General features: G+C 46.3%; 1 protein-coding gene across 1 annotated transcript in view; it reads left to right on the top strand.

The window, feature by feature from the left end:
* The window catches only part of LOC113407536 (tenascin-R-like), a 79,909-nt gene that overhangs the window by 18,760 nt on the left and 39,867 nt on the right, over window positions 1-21,282 (top strand). Inside the window, exons 3-6 of the mRNA XM_026656153.1 lie at window positions 6,264-6,740; window positions 13,173-13,436; window positions 16,420-16,535; window positions 20,761-20,911. Of these exons, the coding sequence (XP_026511938.1) occupies window positions 6,264-6,740; window positions 13,173-13,436; window positions 16,420-16,535; window positions 20,761-20,911 (1,008 nt within the window). The remainder of the gene's footprint in view (window positions 1-6,263; window positions 6,741-13,172; window positions 13,437-16,419; window positions 16,536-20,760; window positions 20,912-21,282) is intronic.

Genomic DNA, 21,282 nt, shown 5'->3' with positions numbered 1-21,282 from the left:
ACCTGTGACATGGATTTGTCAATGTTTATACATGCGGGAAATATCTGACAGTGAAATTCAGTCGCTGGCCCAAGTGCAGCTTGGTAAAGTGGGTACAATTCCCATGGAAGTCTCGGGGTCAAATTCAGATATAAATGGTGCTGGATGTAAGTTACACGTTGGGTATAAGTTGGTCAGAAGTCAGGTGCAAGTGGCAAAGGGTATCAATTTTGAACTCAGCAGATAATGCAAAGTGAGTGTAACCTGCCTGGCAGAGGCAGAAGGTGGAAGAAGAGTAGATAACCCTAGGACAGTGGTGGGCAACCTGCGGCCCACGGGCCGCACATGGCCCATCAGGGTAATCCGCTGGCGGTCTGCCAGACAGTTTGTTTACATTTGCACGGCTGCCCGCAGCTCCCAGTGACCGTGGTTCACTGTTCCCAGCCAATGGGAGCTGCAGGAAATGGCAGGCTGCAGGGACATGCTGGCCGCCGCTTCCCGCAGCTCCCATTGGCCGGGAACGGCGAACCGCGGCCAATGGGAGCTGCAGGCAGCCCTGCAAATGTAAACAAACTGTCTGGCAGCCCGCCAGCGGATTACCCTGATGGGCTACATGCGGCCTGCGGGCCGCAGGTTGCCCACCACTGTCCTAGAGTGTAAGAGGCTACAACGCCTGTCGGCTTCAGTGAAATGCCTGCTGATTTACCCTCATGTAACAGAATGGAACTGGGCCCACTTACCAAGGGCTGATTTTGGTTCCCACAAGAAATTGAACTGGTGTCAGTTACACTCACACCTATTTTGGACACTCATGCTGACTGCCGGATTGGTGCAAGTTATCAGACACTACTTTGTCACTTGAGCCCATTTGCTGATCAGCTTAGACCCTACATGCGACTTACCCAGCCATGTACATCACCAGTGAATCTGGCCTTCTCTCTGTGGTCACTTCGTGTTGAGCTTTCCCCAAGCTCTTCAATATATTCAGCAGTGACCTAGAGGAATCACTGTCTGCTCAGATGAGAAGAGAGCTGAACTTCATTGCTCTTTGCATCTTGGTCTTCCCCCCACTGCTCAACCAATGGCCTTGTACCCTGACCGAGACCTACAACCTTCTACCAATGTACCTCTCCATACTGGCCTAGAAAGACTTTCCTCTTCTGGGGAGAGATGGGAGCCCAGTCCCTTCACTCACTCCATCCCAGGCTTCCCCACGCTCCTTCAATAAACTGTGCCTGGCCTAGAGAAATTTGCTTCTCTTGGCATAAGAGGAAAAATTAAGGCCTAGATTTGACTTTTAGGCACTGGAGTGGTGTCTAAGTTTCAGGCGCCCTGGAGTAGTCCCAGAAGGCATTGTGACCCTGAGACACACCCCGAGTCACAATTCCTTCCCTGCTTCCTCCTTGTTCATGGTGAGGGAGGGGCTTTTTGCTACTAGCCTATACTGGCAGTGAGGTACAACACCCCCTGCCCTGGCTCTGCAGCTCGGCTCAGCCAGTGGGAAGGTAGGGTCAAGGCCCTGCTCCTTCCTCATGCCTCCATGCCTACCCATGCCAACTTGCTCCCTTCCTAGAACAATGCATCCCAGACCCAAGGTTGGGCAGGGGGGGAAGTGGGATGCTTAATCCCCGATATGGGCATGCAATCGAAGTCACAATCCAGCCTTAACTCTCTACATTGAACCACCGGGGCCTTTTCCCATGTACCACCAGCGAGGTGCGAGCATTCTGAAGAGCTACAGGTAAACAGGAACTGAACTTAACAGTGAGATTAATCCGCAGAGATTCCCGCCAAGAACAACCATTTTATATCATTGCAGCTCAAGTCCTTTCACCACTAACGTATTCACAACCACAGCTAAAGCCAGGTTAAAAAACAACTGCATGACACTAGCAAGATGATGAGGCAGCAAGTCCGTCTTGTATACCCCCTGCTCCTTAGCAATCATTAGGCCAGTTCTGTAACTTTTCATGGGATCGGTAGAAGAGAAAATCTACTGATTTCCTAAAAAGTCCCTTCACGCAATACAGCACTGCAGGAGTCAGCAATAAATGAGTTCTCTATCCTCTCCCTAGAAGGACTGAGTGGATATGAAAATCACAGTTAAAAAAAAAAATCAGGGGATAACTTTAGCTGCCATGAAAGACAAACAAACCCTTTTATAATGAAGGCACAAAACTATCAACAGAGTATTCCATCTGAATAATAATGCGCAAGCTTTGTGAAGCTTTCTATAACCCTTCCATTAGGGTTACTGTTTCAAAAGACACAGTTCAGTTCATCATCTCTACAAGGCAGTTCTTCAAAACCAAGGAAATAGCGGGTTGCTGTAATGAGATGGGTTATGAAGGAGGGTGTTGATACAATGAATTTCAATTGAGTGAGAAACCAGAGCCAAGACCATTTTTTACATCGGAGGGAGCTTCATAAAAAATGGGATGTTTTCGCAAAGAGTTTCTGCTTGACTCCTTAACAGCATGCATCCGGGGTCTCTGAATGGTGAAGCATAGAAAATGAACACTCAAATGGGGCCTATGAGAACTCCTCAAGGGGAGAAAATGTCAAGGTATGGAAGGTATCCAAAGCCCTATCCCAGGTGCAGAAAACCACTGTCCAGTGTAGGGGGAAGACAGGAATTGGCTACAATCAAAAAACCCACACTTTACTCCCCCATGTCTTCTCCTTTTTTAACTTGTTATTTTGTAATTGGCATAATACATAATTACACGGGGCTAACCCTGCTCTTAGTCACACAGCAATGTAAATCAGGAGTAACGACACTGAAGCCAATAAAGTTATATCAATAGCTAATAGGAGAATCAGGCTCATGATCTATGTCTGTGAGGGGGGATTATATGCACACATTATCATCATCCAGAGAGAACACAGCAACACACACAGAAATGTGTATGGGTCAGATCAGCAGCTGGTGTAAAATAGCACCAGTCCAAAGCAAGCGACACCAATTTACACCAGCTGAAAGTCTGGCACCAAACCCTTCTATCCGTACATACATAAAAATAAAATGTAAACTTCCCACCATTAAACTGACGTGCTGAATAATCACTGTTAAAATCAAGTAATAAAATTCAAGAGATAAAACATGAAAGGAGTTAGTTGTAAAAATAGTTGTAGGTCTATTTGGGTTATTTATAATGTATGCAAAAAAAATATTTATCGTTCTATGGAATCTCCAGTCCAATCTCAGCTACACCATGGTGATCTGGAGTAACTTCTTTAAATTCAGTGGAGTTACTCTGAATTAACACCAGTGTAAATCAGATAAGAATCGGTCATCCCCCACACACACCCAGTGCCAGACATTTCCATAAATGATCCTCCACTTTCCAGCAACTGTTCAAGCATCCTCTCTCATCTACTGACAATTTAACAAGAGTCTGAACATCCAAACACCACCCTAACATGGTCCTAACACACTTTATAACCAACCACTTTTATGTTTGTTGGTCAGCAACATATATGATAGGCGGTGATAGCACCACCTATAGTTAAGATTGCCTAACATTTTCCATTATAAGACTCTGTATTCATTTGCTTATAACTTTACCAAACTTCAACCATTCAGGTTGACATTTTCCACATCAGGTGTCTGTATCAGGCTGACTATTTTGGAAAAGTTTCAGTCAAATGGTTCAACCATTTCCAAGAATGAGTTTAGGGGAAAATACATTGTTTTGCCCATGTTAAAATAATTCTTACCACCATCTCACCGAGAAGCTCTTGTGCCTCCATGCACTGGAGTGAGGGATTGAAATTAGGTAACAGGACTGCCCTGGTGTCAGGGATGTGCCTTTGCTGTCCCTGTGAAAATGTGCCCAGATTTATCCAAACAATAAGCCTCCAAAAAATCTCATTTTGCACGTACTAACTAGAGACTTGTTTGGCGGCTTAACTCTCCAAAAATTCTGACTGCACTGAGCATGCTCCATCTCTGCACAGCTCCTACATGCCAACCAGACTGCATATGTGCCATCCCCACAGAACAGCTGAGTGTGCTCTGTCCCAGGCCTGCAGGGGCTGCACAGGACTTTTCCTGCAACTGTACCTCCAGCCAGGGGCTCAGCTGTGGTGCCAGGCACAGGAACTGAGAGCCAGGAGACTGTCTCTCCTGTGCTCTCCTGGCTCCCCATTGCTGGCACTTGGGTGACCAGATGTTCTGATTTTATAGGGATGTATTACCCCCCACCATCACTCAGCAGCCCAATGGGGAGGACAGGCAGCAGGATAGAGGGTGTTGCAGGAGCCAGGGAGTGGGAAGGAGAGGGGCAGAAGCCAGGGGCGGGACAGACAGGAGCAGAGGGAGGGGAAGAGGATTGGGGGTATTTAGATGCAGCGGGGAGGGGGCAGGAGCCAGGGGATGGGAGATGAAAAGGAGCAGAGGGGACAGGAACTGATGGTTTGGGGGTGTTGGGCAATAGTAGAGGGGTAGAGGGAGGAACTGGAGTTATATAGGGGCAGGTACTTGGGGGAATTAGATAGGAGCAGAGGGGCTGGGGATAGGAGCCAAGGGTTGAGGGGCGGGAGTTGGGTAGGAACAGAGGGTCAGAATGGTCTGTAACCTAGGGCAACCCCTCCAGAATCTGAATCGAACCCAGGTATCCTGAGTCTACATTCTTCTGCTGACAGCAAACAGATGTCAAGACTCCTGGCAAAGAGTCTTATCCCCCTCTGGTGGCTGGCTCACACAGAAGATAATAGCCTACTACCATCATCGGGCACTCCATTAGCTCAAGTGGTAGAGGTCTGTGCTGTGGATCTAAAGGTCTGAACTCTGCTGATGACCCACATTGGAGGTGGATATGGTTCCATATTATAGAATTTCTGGAGGTTTTTTTCAGTTTGGTTTTATTATTAACAAATTAAGAAATTACGTCTAAAAAATACATCAGAAGGTCTTTACAATTGCAAAGCCAAGCGTGCAAAAATTAGACAATGCCAGAATTAAGATTGCCCTAAATTGAGGCCCCTGGTGCATCTGCATTATGATACAGTCTTTAATGACATGAACACATACTATGTCGTCCACAGAACCCTTCCAGTTTGAGGATGTTGAATTCAGGGAACAACCCTACAATTTAAGAAGGGTGAAGTGAGATGGAAGAAAGCGGAATCTTCTAATAAGCATATTAGAGAGATAGAGAGAGAGAGAGACCAAAACATTTGAACACAAATTATTCGGATTTTGAAGCCCAATAAAATGTTTCTACGGTCAGGTTTTCCCAGTTCCAGTGGCCAGTAGGAGATGTAACAATTGCACTTAGCACTCACCTTTGATCACCCCACCTGCCCTCTGCTCACTATTCCATCTCCCCTGGAGGCTACTTCTAATGCTCTCCAACCCCCTGAGCAATTTCAAACAAATACCCTTTTGTTTTAAATCAGCCTGACAGAGATATTCTTCCTCTCTTCCCCTCTAGCCAAGGCCCAGGATGGACTAAAGATTCAGTTCTCAGCCAGTCACAGTTTCCTGTACATAAAAATGTCAAAAACCCAGGGCCCAATCTTGCACCAAGTTTAGTGCTGATGGACCTGTGCACCAGTGCAGACTGGGGCTTAAAGTTTTGCAGCCCTGCAGGTCTAGTAGCTGCACATGGTTCAGAGAGGCCAACAAAACTGCTAGAAATAGCTTTTTTATATCTCACAATGTCATCCACAGTTAGCAACTCTTGTCCAGGCCTGCATAGCATGTGCCAAATCAAAACCCTTTGAATGCAAACCTGGACATCGGAATTTTCCAAATAATATATAATAATCCTAAGTGAAAATTGTGTTAAGTGCATTTTGTCCTAGCTCCAAATGGACCTTTTAAGCATGTCAGAAAAACCATTTCACAGCTTGGGGGCAATTCAGCATGACTGGCACTAGCCCACGGCTGGAACAGCGACGGAGCACTGCAGGTCAAGACCAAAGTGTCCTGGCAGATAGAGACAATGCATAACTGTTGATAGTGGGTGGGGGGCACAATGTAAAGTTCTGGCAGGATGCCGTGGGGTTCATGGCAGGGCATCTAAACCCTGTCAGAAATGGGGGGCAGGTGACCCTGCGTGCCCCCCCCATGCGTTGCCAATGCAAGTGGCAGAGTTATGCAGGAGAATAACGCACAGTGTAAGCAGGCTCCTACTCCTATGAGCATTAATGTCCCCCGGCAAATGCCATATGAAACTACAGCACTATTGGAAGGGTATCATCATACTGTGGGGAATCTTCTGTCCCCACCACACAGCCCCTATTGTTAGCTGACTTGTTGATTTTGATCATTCCAGGGCAGCTAGATTACATCCCCCACTGCAGCGGACACGGTAACTTTAGCCTGGAGGCCTGTGGCTGCATCTGCAATGAAGGGTGGACTGGAAAAAACTGCTCAGAGCCCCACTGCCCCATGGGCTGTTCCAGTCGGGGCATCTGCGTAGAAGGCCAGTGCATCTGTGACAACGACTACAGTGGGGACGATTGCTCAGAGCTCCGCTGCCCAACAGACTGTAGCTCCCGAGGCCTCTGCGTGGATGGGGAGTGCGTCTGCGAAGAAGGTTACGCAGGGGAAGACTGCAGCGAGCTGAGGTGCCCCGATGACTGCTCGGGAAAGGGGAGATGCGCCAATGGCACCTGCGTCTGTCAGGAGGGCTACGTGGGGGAAGACTGCAGTCAGCTGAGGTGCCTGAATGCCTGCAGTGGACGTGGGTTCTGCCAGGAGGGGATGTGCGCTTGTGAGGAAGGTTACAAGGGACAGGACTGCTCAGCAGGTAGGAGTGGCCTCCCTACCTGGCCCAGAGCTGGTGCAAGGGTAGGCCCTGCTCTCAGCCTGCTTGTGAAGTGGGTGAATCAGGGGCATGTCAGGATGGGTTGACTTGGCAGGAAGGCACCACACTACTGCTGTTCTCTGCTCCCTGGGGCCCTGGAGCCATGGGATGCAAAGCACAAGTTAGAGCAGCCCTGAGGTTGCTCTGACTTACATCAGGGCCCTGCCCAAGCCTAGCATATGGGCAGAGCTTTAAACTCCCCTTGCCCACCTCCCTCAGTCCTTGCACTGAGAACAGGAACACAGTAATTGAGACTTGGGCCCACACATGGCCAGGCGTGCGGCCATTGCACACAGACAAAGCTGTCGGACATTGTGGAGGTGATTTCTGCAGAGTAATTCATTTGGGGAGGGAAATAGAAAATACCATCATGCTCTTGTCGCAATTCCCTAACTCAGCCAGGGTCTCCGTGCTGTGCAAGGGACCGGGGTCCCAGCATTCTGCATTGCCTGCCTGCTCAGGACCCCTGCTGACATCAGTGGAAGGACCATGACAGCTGTTGCAATAGTTCACATGGGGACCCTCTGCCAGTATCACGGGGGAAGATCACTGTGTAACCAACGGCTGTTGCTATGGCAACTGTAGTCCACCCAATAAAGGCCAAGGGCAAGTGCTGCTCCTTCTTGGGGCTATTACCATCTGTCTGGAAACCACCTGCCCTCCGCCTTTTGCGCAGGGACATCTGGGTCATTATCTAAAGTGCTTCTCCACTTGTCTCTCCTGACTAGGGCCACTTGAGAACGAGGATAAAAGCTACGTTCGGCATTTCACGCCAAGCGCCCAGATAACAGGCCTGGCGCTGCAGGGGATGAGGGGAGTGGGTGGGAAGGGAAGCGGTCTCCATCCCAACCAAAGAGATGCCATATTTGTCATCCGTAAGTTTCCCATCTCCCGGCTGGAAGGCAGCATGTGGGTGTTGGCTGGGGGCACGTGACACTCACAGGTTTATATGCATTCACCTCACTGCTGATCTCTCTTTCGTGGCTGCCATCTCCCCAGATCATACAGTTAGGCACCAGGGCTGCGTAGTCCCAGACAACAAGGACGTGCTCACCCCAGTGAGTGCCCACTAGGCCTGCTGCTTTGGGCACCCCCTGCCAAGATACACACAATTTAACCCTTTTGTCCCAGCTAAAATGGTGCGTCGGTCACAGAGCAGCAAGGAAAGGGCTGCAGCATTTCTACATAGGTGAACCTCGCCACTCACAGAGCCTGGTCTCATCAGCTGGCTCTGCTGCACCTCCCCCTAGAGGCTCAACCTTTTCACTCCTCCACAGGACTCTGAGCTGTGCATGGCCAACACGCAACGCTGCTCCTTTTTAGTATAGGCACCACAGCTGCAGCTACTACATAGGTGCTGGCCAGCAACCAACTACTTCTCCAGATTCTCTCTGTTCATCCCACAACCCTCATTGTTGCTCTGCTGTCTGCCCAGCTTCTGCCCCACTCACCACTCCCCTCCACCTTGTTTTTGCTTCTGCACTGCCTGCTTTCTGGACCTGCGTTCCCTACACCTGCACTATCTGCCCAATTCCCCCTTTCACTTAGCCCCTTAACAGTTGCAGTGCTGCTTTTCAAATCAACAAGAAAAATGCTGCATAACGTGACTGGGTTGGGCAGGACTGGGGGAGGTGAAAGAGGGGTGAGAAAGCCATTATTTGAATACTGGTTCACCTCCCAGAGCCCCTCTTCTGCTGCCTTCAGTGGAAATCCTAACAAGGTGTGTTTTGGATGCAGTTTAGGACTATTTTTAGAAGCTTTATGCAGCCCCAAAGAAGGCATGTTTCCCTCTCAGTCACATATGGCCTCTTTATTTTTTTATTTCATTGAAGGCAATTAAAAGCAAAAAATAATTAGTGGGGAAGGAGAGCTAATAACTGATGACATCAAAAAAGCTCAGGTGCTTAATGCCTGTTTTGCTAGATACCCAACACAATTAATATTAGCAGCAAGAAGGAAGGACTGCAAGCCAAAATAGGGAAAGAACAGGTTAGAGAATATTTAACGTTAGATGTGTTCAAATCGGCAGAGCCGGATACAATTCATCATAGAGTGCTTAAGGAACTAGCTAAAGCAATCTCTGAATCGTTAGCGATTATCTTGGAGAACTCCTGGAGGACGGGTGAGATCCCAGAGGACTGGAGAAGGGCAAACATAGTGCCTGTCTTTAGAAAGGGAAACAAAGAGAACCCCAGGAATTAGAGCCCAGTCAGCCTTACTTTAATATCTGGAAAGATACTGGAACAAATTATTAAACAATTTCTAAGCACCTAGAGGATAACAGGATTACAAGCAGTAGCCAGCATGGATTTCGCAAGAACAAATCATGCCAAAGCAATCTAAATTCCTTCTTTGACAGGGATACTGGCATAGTGTATGGGGGAAGCAGTAGTCACGATATATCTGGATTTTGGCACAGTTCCACTTAACATTCTCATAAACAAACTAGGGAAATGCGGTCTAGATGAAATTATTATAAGGTGGGTGCACAACTGATTGAAAGACCATATTCAAAGAGTAGTTATCAATGGTTAGTTGTCAAACTGGGAGGGCATATCTAATGGAGTGCCACAAGGGTCAGTCCTGGGTCTGGCAGTATTCAATATTTTCATTAATGACTTGAATAATGAAGTGGAGAGCATGCTTATGAAATTTGCAAATGACACCAAGCCAGGAGAGGTTGCAAGCACTTTGGAAGACAAGATTAGAATTCAAAATGACCTTGACCTATTGGAGAATTGGTCTGAATTCAAAAAGATGAAATTCAATAAAGACAAGTGCAAAGTCCTTCACTTAGGAAGGAAAAATCAAATACACAGCTATAAAATGAGGAATAACTGGGTAGGTGGGAGTACTGCTGAAAAGGATCTGGAGGTTATAGTGGATCACAAATCAAATATGAGCCAACAATGTGACACAGTTGCAAAAAAGGCTTCTATCAATAACAGGGAGGTTGTTTGTAAGACACGGGAGGTAATTGTCTGGCTCTACTCAGAACTGGTGAGGCCTCAGCTGGAGTCCTGTGTCCAGTTCTGGGTGCCCACTTTAGGAAGGATGTGGACAAACTGGAGAGAGTTCAGAGAAGAGCAACAAAAATGATAAAAAGTTTAGAAAATCTCACCTGTGAGGAAAGGTTAAAAAACTGGCCGTGTTTAGTCTTGAGAAAAGAAGACTGAGGCGGGACCTGATAACAGTCTTCAAATATGTTATGGGCTGCTATAAAGAGGACTGTGAGCAGTTGTTCTCCACATCCACTGAAGGTCGGAGAAGAAATAATTGACTTAATCTGCAGCAAGGGATATTCAGATTAGATATTAGGAAAAATGTTCTAACTATGAGTTGTTAAACTCTGGAATAAGTTACCAAAGGAGGTTGTGGAATTGCCATCACTGGAGGTTTTTAAGAAGAGGTTGCACAAATACCTGTCAGGGATGATCTAGGTAGACTCGGTCCTACCTCAGCAAAGGGGGCTGGATTTGGTAACCACCTGAGGTCCCTTCCAGCCCTTCATTTCTATGATTCTATGAAAAGCAACATTTCTTGGTTCTCGGTCACCTGTGAGCGAGTGACATTAAAAGTGGTTGAATGACAAGCAAATGAGATGTCTCGAAGGCAAACCCAGCACAAGGTCAGGAATTCCTTCATCCTGGTAGGGACTGTCGGTGTTTGTACAGGGCCTATCATAGTGGGTCCTGCTCCATGACGAGGGCTCCAGGTGCTACTGCAACACTACTAATGATAATAATGAGAGATGACCCCAAAGCAAATTACTGCATGTGAGTACCTCCAAATGTTGAGGACATTCAGCTTTGGAGCAGGATCTATGGCTGGCTGCACCTCTGCAATAGGTCGAAACAAAGCCTGGAGTCCAGACACCCACAAACTTGGGGGAATAGTCACATCCAGATCTGAATTTCAGAGTCCAGGGCCATCACGGTTTGACTGCTCCTCCCTTCACAAGCGTTACACACCCTGATGTGGCACTCAGACATCAGTCCTCTCCCCACCAAGGTGGGTTTTAAGACTTAGCAGAAGCAGGATGACACCCTCAGCTGATTGCCTCAACTTTAATTCCATGTATCGCGATAGCTCAGTGCTGTGCAAACACAGAACAAGACGACAGTGCCTGCCCTAAAGAATTCCCAATAAGTATAAAATAAGAGAGAACAGATGGATACAGACAGATGAGAAGTAAAAGGAAACAATGAGACAATATTGGTCAAAATGATCGGCAGTGGACTCAGAGCACCAGTAGCCTAACTCTTGTCAATTTTTTTGTGGGCGTCAGGTCGAAGGAGTTTTAAGGAGGGCTTTGAAGGAAGATAATGATGTATCTTTGTGGATGTTTTCAGGTAGCTCCTCCCAAGCATGACGGGCAGCATGGGAGAAACCACAAGTGTGCTTGTTTGAAAATTTAACCAGTGGGTGATTGAGGCTGGGCAGCACTACGGGGCACTGAGTTAGGAATACTCCCTAGTGAAGATATAGTTAAAAAGCGTTTATTTGAAAATACATATACTGGAAATTGCATTCATTCCTCCCCCTCATATTCTGTGCTATTAACACTGGCTTGGAATAACTGTTGTTCTCAAAGTGTGAGTCATTCCCAAGTTTGCCCCATGATAATATACCGTTTAACACCCTCCCCCTCATTCACACACACACATAGTGTCCCACTGACTTTTGTTTACTGAACAACATTCCCGTTGTGCAGGACTAGTATTGATTATTTGCAGGACTGAGGGGCTCCCACCAAGATTGGGTCCCTGTTGCACTACACATTGGACAACCACATACAGCCCCTTCCCTGAAGAGATTGAATTGACAAGGCAGACAAAGTGTCAGGGCCGGCACGTAGGCAGCCATGACTAGTGGTTAGCATAGGACAGGGGGCCAGGTCACCCTGCCAGCCAGGGTTCAGAACCAGGAGGTCAGGAGCCGAGATCAGGAACCAACAGTCAGATACCAGGAATTAGGCCGATTCAGGAAACAAGGAAGTCATGGTCAAGAGACAAGAGCAGATAGCACTGGATGAGCAGTCCAAAGCAGAGTGGAACCCAGCTGTACAGATGACTTCCTGTTCCTCCTTCTGTCATAAGTAGAGGGAGCAGGCCAGTCAGAAGCTTTCATGTTCCACCAATGGGGGTAGAGCCTTCTGTGACGGGTGTGGGCCCTTTGGGATGTCACCTAATGTTCTGGGATGCCACTGAATCAGCCTATTCTGCCAAGCTGGGTCTCCTTTACCTGGCCTTGCTGGGTTAGGCTCACAAGCCTCTTCCAGCCAAGCACACAGGCAGGGCCACACCTAGCTGCACAGAGACAGAGATCCGCTCTGGAAAGATTCAGCCTTAGGGGCTCGCCCCAACACTCTGGTGCCCATTCCCTTTAAGGGGTACAAACCCAGAGGTTTTATGAAATTCATCCCCTCCCTCAATGTGGAGAGAGATATGCACAACTTCTCTCCCTCCCTCCCCCGCAGTTAGAAATTACATATACTGGGTTATATTATAAACAAGAAATAAGTTTATTAAGTACAAAAGGTGAATTTTAGGTGAACATAAGAGAGAACAGACAGAACAAAGCAGATTACTGACCAAATAAAGCAAAATACACAAGCTAAGCTCAATATACTTAAGAAACAGGTTACCAAATGTAAATTCTCACCTTAAATTTTATTTTAGGCAGGTTGCAAACTTTCTGTGGTTCAGAGTTCCAGTTATATTCCTTTTCAGACTGCGTCACCCACAGTAGCATAGTTGAAATACAGATATATAGTCAATATTCCTAACTCAGATACAGAAATGATACAGGCATACAAATTGGATAATCACATTCAGTAAATTATAACCTTTCCAATGAAATCTTACAAGATCCAACTTGCATAAAGTACATCTCAGTTATGTCATATTCATATCATAAGCATATTTTCATAAATAATATGGAGTGAAATGTCACACCTTCTATCTGAGCTGGTCTTCAAGAGGTCCCAGTTCGCGCTGATGCCAGTAACCCACTGGGTGGAAGATTGGAGCATGATGACCTCCAGGAACCCTGCAGACCCAGGTTTGAGAGCCACAGGTCATGACACAAAGGAGTGGAAGGAAAGAGGCACAGAGAGGTGAAGCAGAACTGGAATTAGAATGGGGCCTCTAGGCTCCCAGCCTAATACCCTGTCCACACCACAGATAAATATTGACTAGCCCCCTACAAGGAATGGATGAAAAGCTTCAGGAGAGACCATATCACACCTCATACCAATTCTAAATGTGATCCTAGTCCCTAGCCCAAGAAGAACATCATGCCTGAAGTAGCGAGATGGAGGATGGATAAGCCATGCACTCTCTGACACTCCCTGTCTATCACCTCTCCCTTTAGTTGCCCCACCCGAGGATCTGCGAGTGGCTGGGATCAGCGACAGGTCCATTGACCTGGAATGGGATGGGCCGATGGCAGTGACAGAATATGTGATCTCCTACCAGCCAGTGGTGCCGGGGAGCCTTCAGCTCCAGCAACGGGTGCCTGGGGACTGGAGCGCTGTCACCATTAAGGAGCTGGAGCCAAGCCAAACATATAACATCAGCATCTACGCTGTCATCAGCGACATCCTTAGCGTCCCCGTTACTACCAAGGTGACTACCCGTAAGTATTGCTTCTCCACCATACAATTTTATCATAGAATATCAGGGTTAGAAGGGACCTCAGGAGGTCATCTAGTCCAACCCCCTGCTCAAAGCAGGACCAATCCCCAACTAAATCCCGAAATGGTCCCCTCAAGGATTGAGCTCACAACCCTGGGTCTAGCAGGCCAATGCTCAAGCCACTGAGCTATCCCTTTGGCCAGAAGTAATAGAAAGAAGAGCAGTCTCATATATACCCATGGACCCTGATAGACAGCTTTCCCAGTCTAATACAGTTTCTGGTACATGGTTGCCATCATTTAAAATTGCTTGTTTAAGGCTGGTTGAAATTTTTCCATCAAAACTGTTTTTCAACAGAAAAGTGGGTTTTTGACAAAACTAATTTTTTTCACAAAAAAGTGTCCACTTTCCACAGAAAATGGACAATTTTGTCAAAAACTTGAACACCTGAAACCAAAAAGCTTTTAGGTTTTGTCCAAAAACAAAAATATTTCTATTAGGAACTACTGTCACAGCACCTCCTGCCCCCATTCTCCTCCAGGACTGGATTCCCTAGTCACATTGCATCTCTCATGCTGTTCCATGGCCGGCGACTCCCAGGATGCATGTGGGTCGTCAGATGGGAGGATTGTGGTGCATCATGGGAGATGTAGTCCAACTGGGAAACTTGGCCCATAGAGGAGAATGAGGACACAACATGCTTGAAATACAACTCCCATTTGGCACCTCCACAGCATTTCCAAATCAAATTTTCCATTTTAAAACTGAAAGTTTACATCTGAAAATTTTCAGCTTTCCATTTTTTTGCTGAAAAGTTAAAATTTTCCTTGGGGGAGGGGACATTTTCCAACCAGCTCTGCTGCTTGTAAAATAATGCTTTGGTGGCACCAGAACATCTCTGAAATAAAGCTAACCCCATACAGAACTCTTCCTGAATTAAAGCTGGCTGTTATTGACATAATGCTCTTGTGAAATGAATACCAGTGATGCCTTTGCTAATACAGAACCTGATCCAAACCTCATCAAAGTTAATGGGCACCTTTCCGTTGATTTCAGTGGGGTTTGGATCAAGCATATAATGCTGTCAAAAGGGACTAAAATTCTGGTCTAAGATTGCCCTAAATGTAGTTTTCCCCTCAACCTCACAAACACACAGGGTACAAGGCTATCTCTCATACAAGGCTGCACCTGATACATGGATGCCTTTTCTTGTTTATTTTCCTTGAAATCTGTTTTATAATAGAGACAGACCTGAGCATCAAAAAATCACATCTACATCCCCAACAGTTGGTCTGTGATTTTGGTTCAGTCCATCTCTAGGATTGAATAATGAAAAGTGAATGTCAGGAGTTCAGATTCATTTTGAGTATACTCCTACAATTCATGGAGGATAGGTCCATCAGTGACTATTAGCCAGGATGGTCAGGGATGCAACCCCATGCTCTGAATTTCCCTAAACCTCCATCTGCTAGAAGCTGGGACTGGACGACAGGGGATGGATCACTCAATAATTGCCCTGTTCTGTTCATTCCCTCTGAAGCATCTGGCATCGGCCACTGTCAGAAGACAGGATCCTGGGCTAGATATTGGTCTGACCCACCATGGCCATTCTTATGTTCTTAATTCTCAAAAGCTTATCCAAACTTATCCCCTGAAGCACTGCCCTCTCCCAACCTCCTACATAAGGCCCTTCCTTACACAGCTTTAGCTATTTCAGGTACTTTTATGACCTTTATTACCATAATATCTGAGCACCTCACAATCTTCAGTCTGTTTCTCCTCACAGCAGCCCTGTGAATTAGGAAAGGACACATACCATTATCTCCATTTTCCCATTGTACAGATGGGGAACTGAGGCACAGAGAGACTAAGTGACTTGGCCTAGGTCACAGAGGGAATCTGTGTCAGAGCAAAAAACTGAACCTAGGTCTCCCGAATTCCAGGCAAGCACCCTACCCACTGGAACATTCTTCCTCTCTATCACAGCCATATTAGACACATGGCCTTGATAATATCCATGGTGCTATTAGAAATGTGTCTGGGTGTGAAGATGGCTCGTTAAAAGCATTAAAACTGCCCCTTTTTCACTTTCAGCAGTGCTTTCTCCTCTCATCACTGAGTTTCCATTTGACACAGGGAACTGGGTTTTTTTTGTGGGGGGGGGGTTAAAATAATCCCACTTCATTTCTCACTCTATTAAATTGATTCTGGAAATGATGCTTCCTCTTAATGACCGACTGTCACATGCTGCCATCATGAATGCAGAGGAGAGAGGAAGTTGCTCACAGGAGAGCGGTCTGGAACATGGAATTTCAATCCAAGGGAAATTTTGAGGAATTGGAAAAAAAATCAGGATGAAAAGGAGAAACCTCAACATTTTTCACAGGGCAGAAATTCCAGAAAAATCCATTCTGGCAGAATCAAGATGGAATTTTTCAGCTGCTCATCTGCCCTCCTGGAGGCTCATGTCAATTTCACTTTCTGCCTGCAGGGAGAACCTGAAATGGACAAGAGTCTTCCAGACAGGCTGACAGAGGTCCAGTGCCCCAACTTTCCACCTCCCTCGCTGTCAGATTTCCCATCTCCCTATCACCCTGGCTGTGGCTCCCAGGGGAAAGGGATACTGACAAGATCCTTCCAGCCAGGAAGACAGGGCACCAATCGTTTGGATTTTCCTAATGTAACATTAACATTTTTCAACAAAAATGAAAATTTTCCCACAAAAAAGTTTGATTTTGAGGGGGGGAAGGGCATTTTTCACTGGAAACTCATTCCGACAACTGTCAGTACCTACTTCATGACACCCCCCTTGACACTAGCAGTCAGGTTTACGCAGCCTGTTCCCTCCTAGATGCGCATAGTCAAAGGAGAACTGAGCTGTCAGGGACGTAGGTGTCCTGTGCCTAGTGCTGTGGGGAGCTGTGTCATTAAAGCAGGAACAGAGCCACAGCCTAGCTAATGTGCTCCGCATTGCTGCATTCCAGATCTCTCCACTCCACAAGGGCTGCAGTTCAAGACGATCACAGAGACCACCGTGGAGGTGCAGTGGGAGCCCTTCTCTTTCTCTTTTGACGGCTGGGAGATCAGCTTCATCCCCAAGGTAACAACATCAGGGACCGCCATGCCTCTGCCCTGCCACTGCTGGCCATCCAAAGTCAGCTCTGTGGGTTAGTCACAATAATAGGTCCCTGTTTAAAGGAGCAGTCACACACACAGAACAGGGCACAGTGCAGGGCTGGGTAAACACCATCTGAATAAACCCCTACTCTGCCCCCACCCACCCACCCCAAAACAAAGCACTAAAACACCAGGTCACAATCTGGATCAATTGATCTCAGCTCTGCACTGAACAGTATTTTCCATGGATCCTTGGTATCAGGGCCTGCATCCCTATAGAGGGAATTCCATTAAAAAGATCCTACATTTACCATATAAACAAATGGGTCCTCTAGCTCTCATTCCCTCTCTTCCTCTATCTGTCCTCTTGCTCTCTTCCCTTCCTCTCTCCTTTCATCTCCTTTCTCATACCTTTCTCTCTCTCTCTTCTCCATTATATTTTCTTTCTCCATCCTTCTTGCCCTAACTTTGATCAGACTTTTCTGAACAATTCAGCAATTGATTCATCTTTTCTAACTTATCAGTGTGAAGATGAGGCATTTGATCACCATCTCTAAAAACCCATTATAGAAACCTGCTTGGGTGTCTAAAGCTAGGCACCTAAATCCATTTTTAGCAACCCAAATATGTGGCTTGATTTTCAGAAGTATTGAGCACTTAGTAGCTCTCAGACTCCAAGCAGCCTAAATCACAATTAGAAATAATTCTGGCTGCAAAATTGTAACCACAATTATAGAATGGATACAATTTGTGCTTGCAAAAATGAAGGTTGAGGGCTGAAACTGTTGCCCTACATTTCAAACATTTTATCTGCATAGACAAAACAACAATAAAGTTGTCATTGATGCTATATTTAATATTTATTCTCAGTTATTGTACCACTTGTATAGAACTACAACTCAAATTGTATCTGGCACCTCTCTACAAGTGTATCCTACACATCTTACAATAAAAGAAATGTGGATGAAGAGCCCAATTATATTGCCTTGACTCAGGAAAAACTCCCACTGAAGTAAACAAGGGTTCTGTGAAATAAAGAACTGCAGAACTGGGCCCCTGAAGGTGTGAAAACATACAATCAGAACCAGTACAAAAACAAAATCAAGATGAGCAGAAATTGACAAAAACAACTTTGTTTTCTAACTTTGGTTTCCAAAAGGGCTGGAGGGATATTTTTGTAATTTTATGTGTGTGTACACACACACACACACACACACACACACACACACACACACACACACACACACACAAAATTCTCTTATGAGTCGCAGTTCATGTATTGCATTTATAAGCCCAGAGGAAATTTTCATTCAAAATCAGGATAAACCACTAAAAAATAAGAAATTCTAATGGAAACACTACCAGGACCTTAAGTGAACTAAACTAGCACATCTACAAACACTAGTGACTCAATCATTACAACATAAGGATTGACATGAATGCTAGGATATCCATTTTAAGATGGGGAAACAGAGTCTCAGAAGTGCACTTGGCTGTCTCACCCAATTTCTTTGTGAAGATCACCATCCCTCCCTAGAGTCACTGCACAGTCCTAATGTTCATGGCTCTGTCCCATGTCCCAAGGAAATAGTCCCTTGTTTGTCTCAGGCATGACAGTGCAGGGTCGCAATGCATCCAGACTCGATGCCACAAGTAGTCCTTGACATCTTAACTTGACATCACGAGGTGGAGCTACAAGCGTAATTATGTCACGATGCAATGCAATCTGTGACATTTTATTTCGGCCTGCACAAGAAAGACAAACCACTGGCCACCATTTTCCTATTAGACCTTAGTCCACATTATACAAATGCAGTTTAATTTTCCCAAGCGGGTACAGTAACTCCTCACTTAACATTGTAGTTATGTTCCTGAAAAATGCAACTTTAAGTGAAACGATGTTAAACGAATCCAATTTTCCCATAAGATTTAATGTAAATGTGGGGGGTTAGGTTCCAAGGAAATTTTGGGGGGCAATATATACTGTACAGTACTGTGGTGGGGAGGTGCCCCTGGCTTACTCCTGGGGCTCAGGGTGGGGGTGCAGGGTCTGGGAGGGAGTTAGGGTGCGGGAGGGCGCTCAGGGTGGGGGTGCGGGAGGAGGCTCAGGGCTGGGGCAGGCAGGAGGTGCAGAGCACTTACCTGGGGCAGCTCCTGTTTGGTGCAGGGGGTGTGCAGGTGGCTCTGCGCAGCGCGGCACCACCCCCATTGCCACGATTCTGGGAGCTGTGATTCTGGGAGCTGCCCCCCCCCCCCCGCAGGCAGGGCAACCCAGAACGCAGGGGCTTTAGGGGCTGCAGGGCCCTGGGCTAAGGGGGCCCTGGGGCCCTGGCCTGCAGCTCTAAAGCCCCTTTCGGAATGCGACCCTGCGAGCACAGGCCGGAGGACTCAGGAGGAGCAGGGGCAGCCACACAGCCAGAGGCCGGAGAGAAGCAGCGCTTTCCCCTTCAAAGCCGGCCGGAGAGAAGCGGCCCTTTGAATCTGTGGAATCTGAATTTTATAAACAGTGGTGCTCTACATGATAGGAGAAATAATAATCACGCTGCAGTGTGTGATTAATAAAGACAGGCAAGTCCCTCCAGTGGCTTTGAAAATCTCAGCCTAAATGCATTATCTGTAAATTTCAAGGGAACTTGTCAGGTCAAATGTATCCCAACCTTAAAGTTTGTAAAACTAAATTCTTAAAATCCTAAGATCAACAGAAACATTTCCAAGGTATTTTAAAACATTCCAAATAGCAATATTTCCCTCCAAAACATCACAGCATTGCACTGCCATTCTAAAACCCTGAAAGTGAAAAGCAACTAGATACTGACTATAACTAAAATGAAACTGACCAGCTATTTTCATTGTTTAGTGGAAAGAAATGCAAACATTAAACAAACAGCATCAAGAGTGAAAAGTAAATATACGCTACAGCAATAGTATCACATTAACATTAAAGCTGTGGTTTATGTGGCTATGAAAGTAGGATACCATTTCTTTCTGTGCACTGTACCTCATATTTCTAAGAACTCTGTGTGAGACAGCAACTCTTTTGTTCTCACAATCCCTGCAGACTGCTATAGAGATAGATCCCCTGTACTCTTGTAAGGAGACTTTAATTCTGGTCTTTCTTGTTGCTGTTGCTCCATAATATAAAATAAAAGTGATTTCAGATGGCAAATATGTGGTGGCTCTGTGTGAAAGGAAAAAACACAATGAGACTTGCAGCAATAGTGGGAACGGCTCTGCAAAACAATAGAGCTCAGAGAAAATGACAAAGCCACAAAGAGGTTTAAAAAAAAGAAAAGAATATTAGAAAAGGTAAAATGGCAATTTAGGGGTAAAGTGGAAGATTTCTAGTTTCATGAGAAAAAGGAAGATTGTGAATGGAAATCTATGTGCAAAGATTCGCTTAGTATATTATTAGTGAAGACAATGACAAGAAAAGTTTCATTTGGCTAACACTGGCAGGAAAGGTGACATTTACAGTTGCTTAAAGACTTACGTTTTCCAGAGGAAATACATGGAGTATAAAGACTTAATAGAGATACTTCAAAAGCATTGTGTGCCAAAAACAAAGGCCTTGCAGTTTCATAGCTATATATAAACCACAAGAGACTCCTGGCAGCCGAGAAGCGCCAGCAAAGAGAGAGGAATGAATCCTGGACCCTTTTCACTGCCTGTTCTCATGTGGAGTCGCTCTACCAGCTTGAACATGGGCACACACGCACACTAGATAAAAATGGGGGTTGAGAAAAATGCTGTCTGCCCTCCAGCCATCTGGAAGCAACAACTGAGGGGTGAGCGGCATGAATGCATCTGACTCTGCTGGCTGCGAAGGGGCATTGGGACCCTTGGCAAAAGAGTCCACCCATCCTGAGGCATGTAATACCTTTTGGACAGACTGTACAGCCCTTATGCACATTTATGAGCACTTCCCCAGACCTGCAGGCCCATTGAAAACAATGGGAATAATTGAATGCATAAGATGTCACTACTGTGAATAAGGGTCACTTATGAAGCAGACATGCAGGGAGTATGTAAGTTTTCCCCAGGTGGGTACATTATCCCCAGTGATTGTTGATGCTCTATATTTGGGGCCATGTTGACCTGTCATCTAACCCCATTATCTTCTCCAACTACTGCATCCTTTTAATACGTTACTAGTTTCAGACTCCCCCCTCCCCAACTTTCTGTGCGGTTTTCTTTTTTAATCTCCCTAGAACAACGAAGGTGGCGTCATCGCACAGCTTCCTAGCAGTGTCACCACTTTCAACCAGACAGGACTGAAGCCTGGGGAAGAATACATCGTCAATGTGGTAGCCCTCAAGGAGCAAGCCAGGAGCCCCCCAACCTCCGACAGCATCTCCACCTGTGAGTGACTCCATCCTTTAGCCCTCGGGCATGCTCTGTCTTTCCAGACCCAGAACAGGGCATGGTCCCAGTCTTGTGTAGCTATCCTTTCACCTCCAGGTCAGCAAGTCAGATCTAATCCAGTTCGGCAGAGGCTGAAGGCTGGTATCACCTGACGGCGGGGATCATTTGAGCCAAGTGAAATGAGGTGCTGGTCTCAATACAGATCCCAAGGGATGTGCGTTCATATCACAGAAAACACCAACACAATTGGCATTAATTGGCAGTTTCAGCAGAGGAACCAAGGAACGAATAGGCCCTGGAGACTGAACTCCCCTCTCACCGTTAGAGGTGGTCCCACCAGAGCATGGCAGCGGCACATTGATGGGTGG

The sequence above is a fragment of the Terrapene carolina genome, unplaced genomic scaffold (genome assembly GCF_002925995.2).
Source record: "Terrapene carolina triunguis isolate 2854851 unplaced genomic scaffold, T_m_triunguis-2.0 Scaffold212, whole genome shotgun sequence".
NCBI classification, from domain to species: Eukaryota; Metazoa; Chordata; order Testudines; family Emydidae; genus Terrapene; species Terrapene triunguis.
This window is presented reverse-complemented; position numbering and strand designations above follow the sequence as displayed.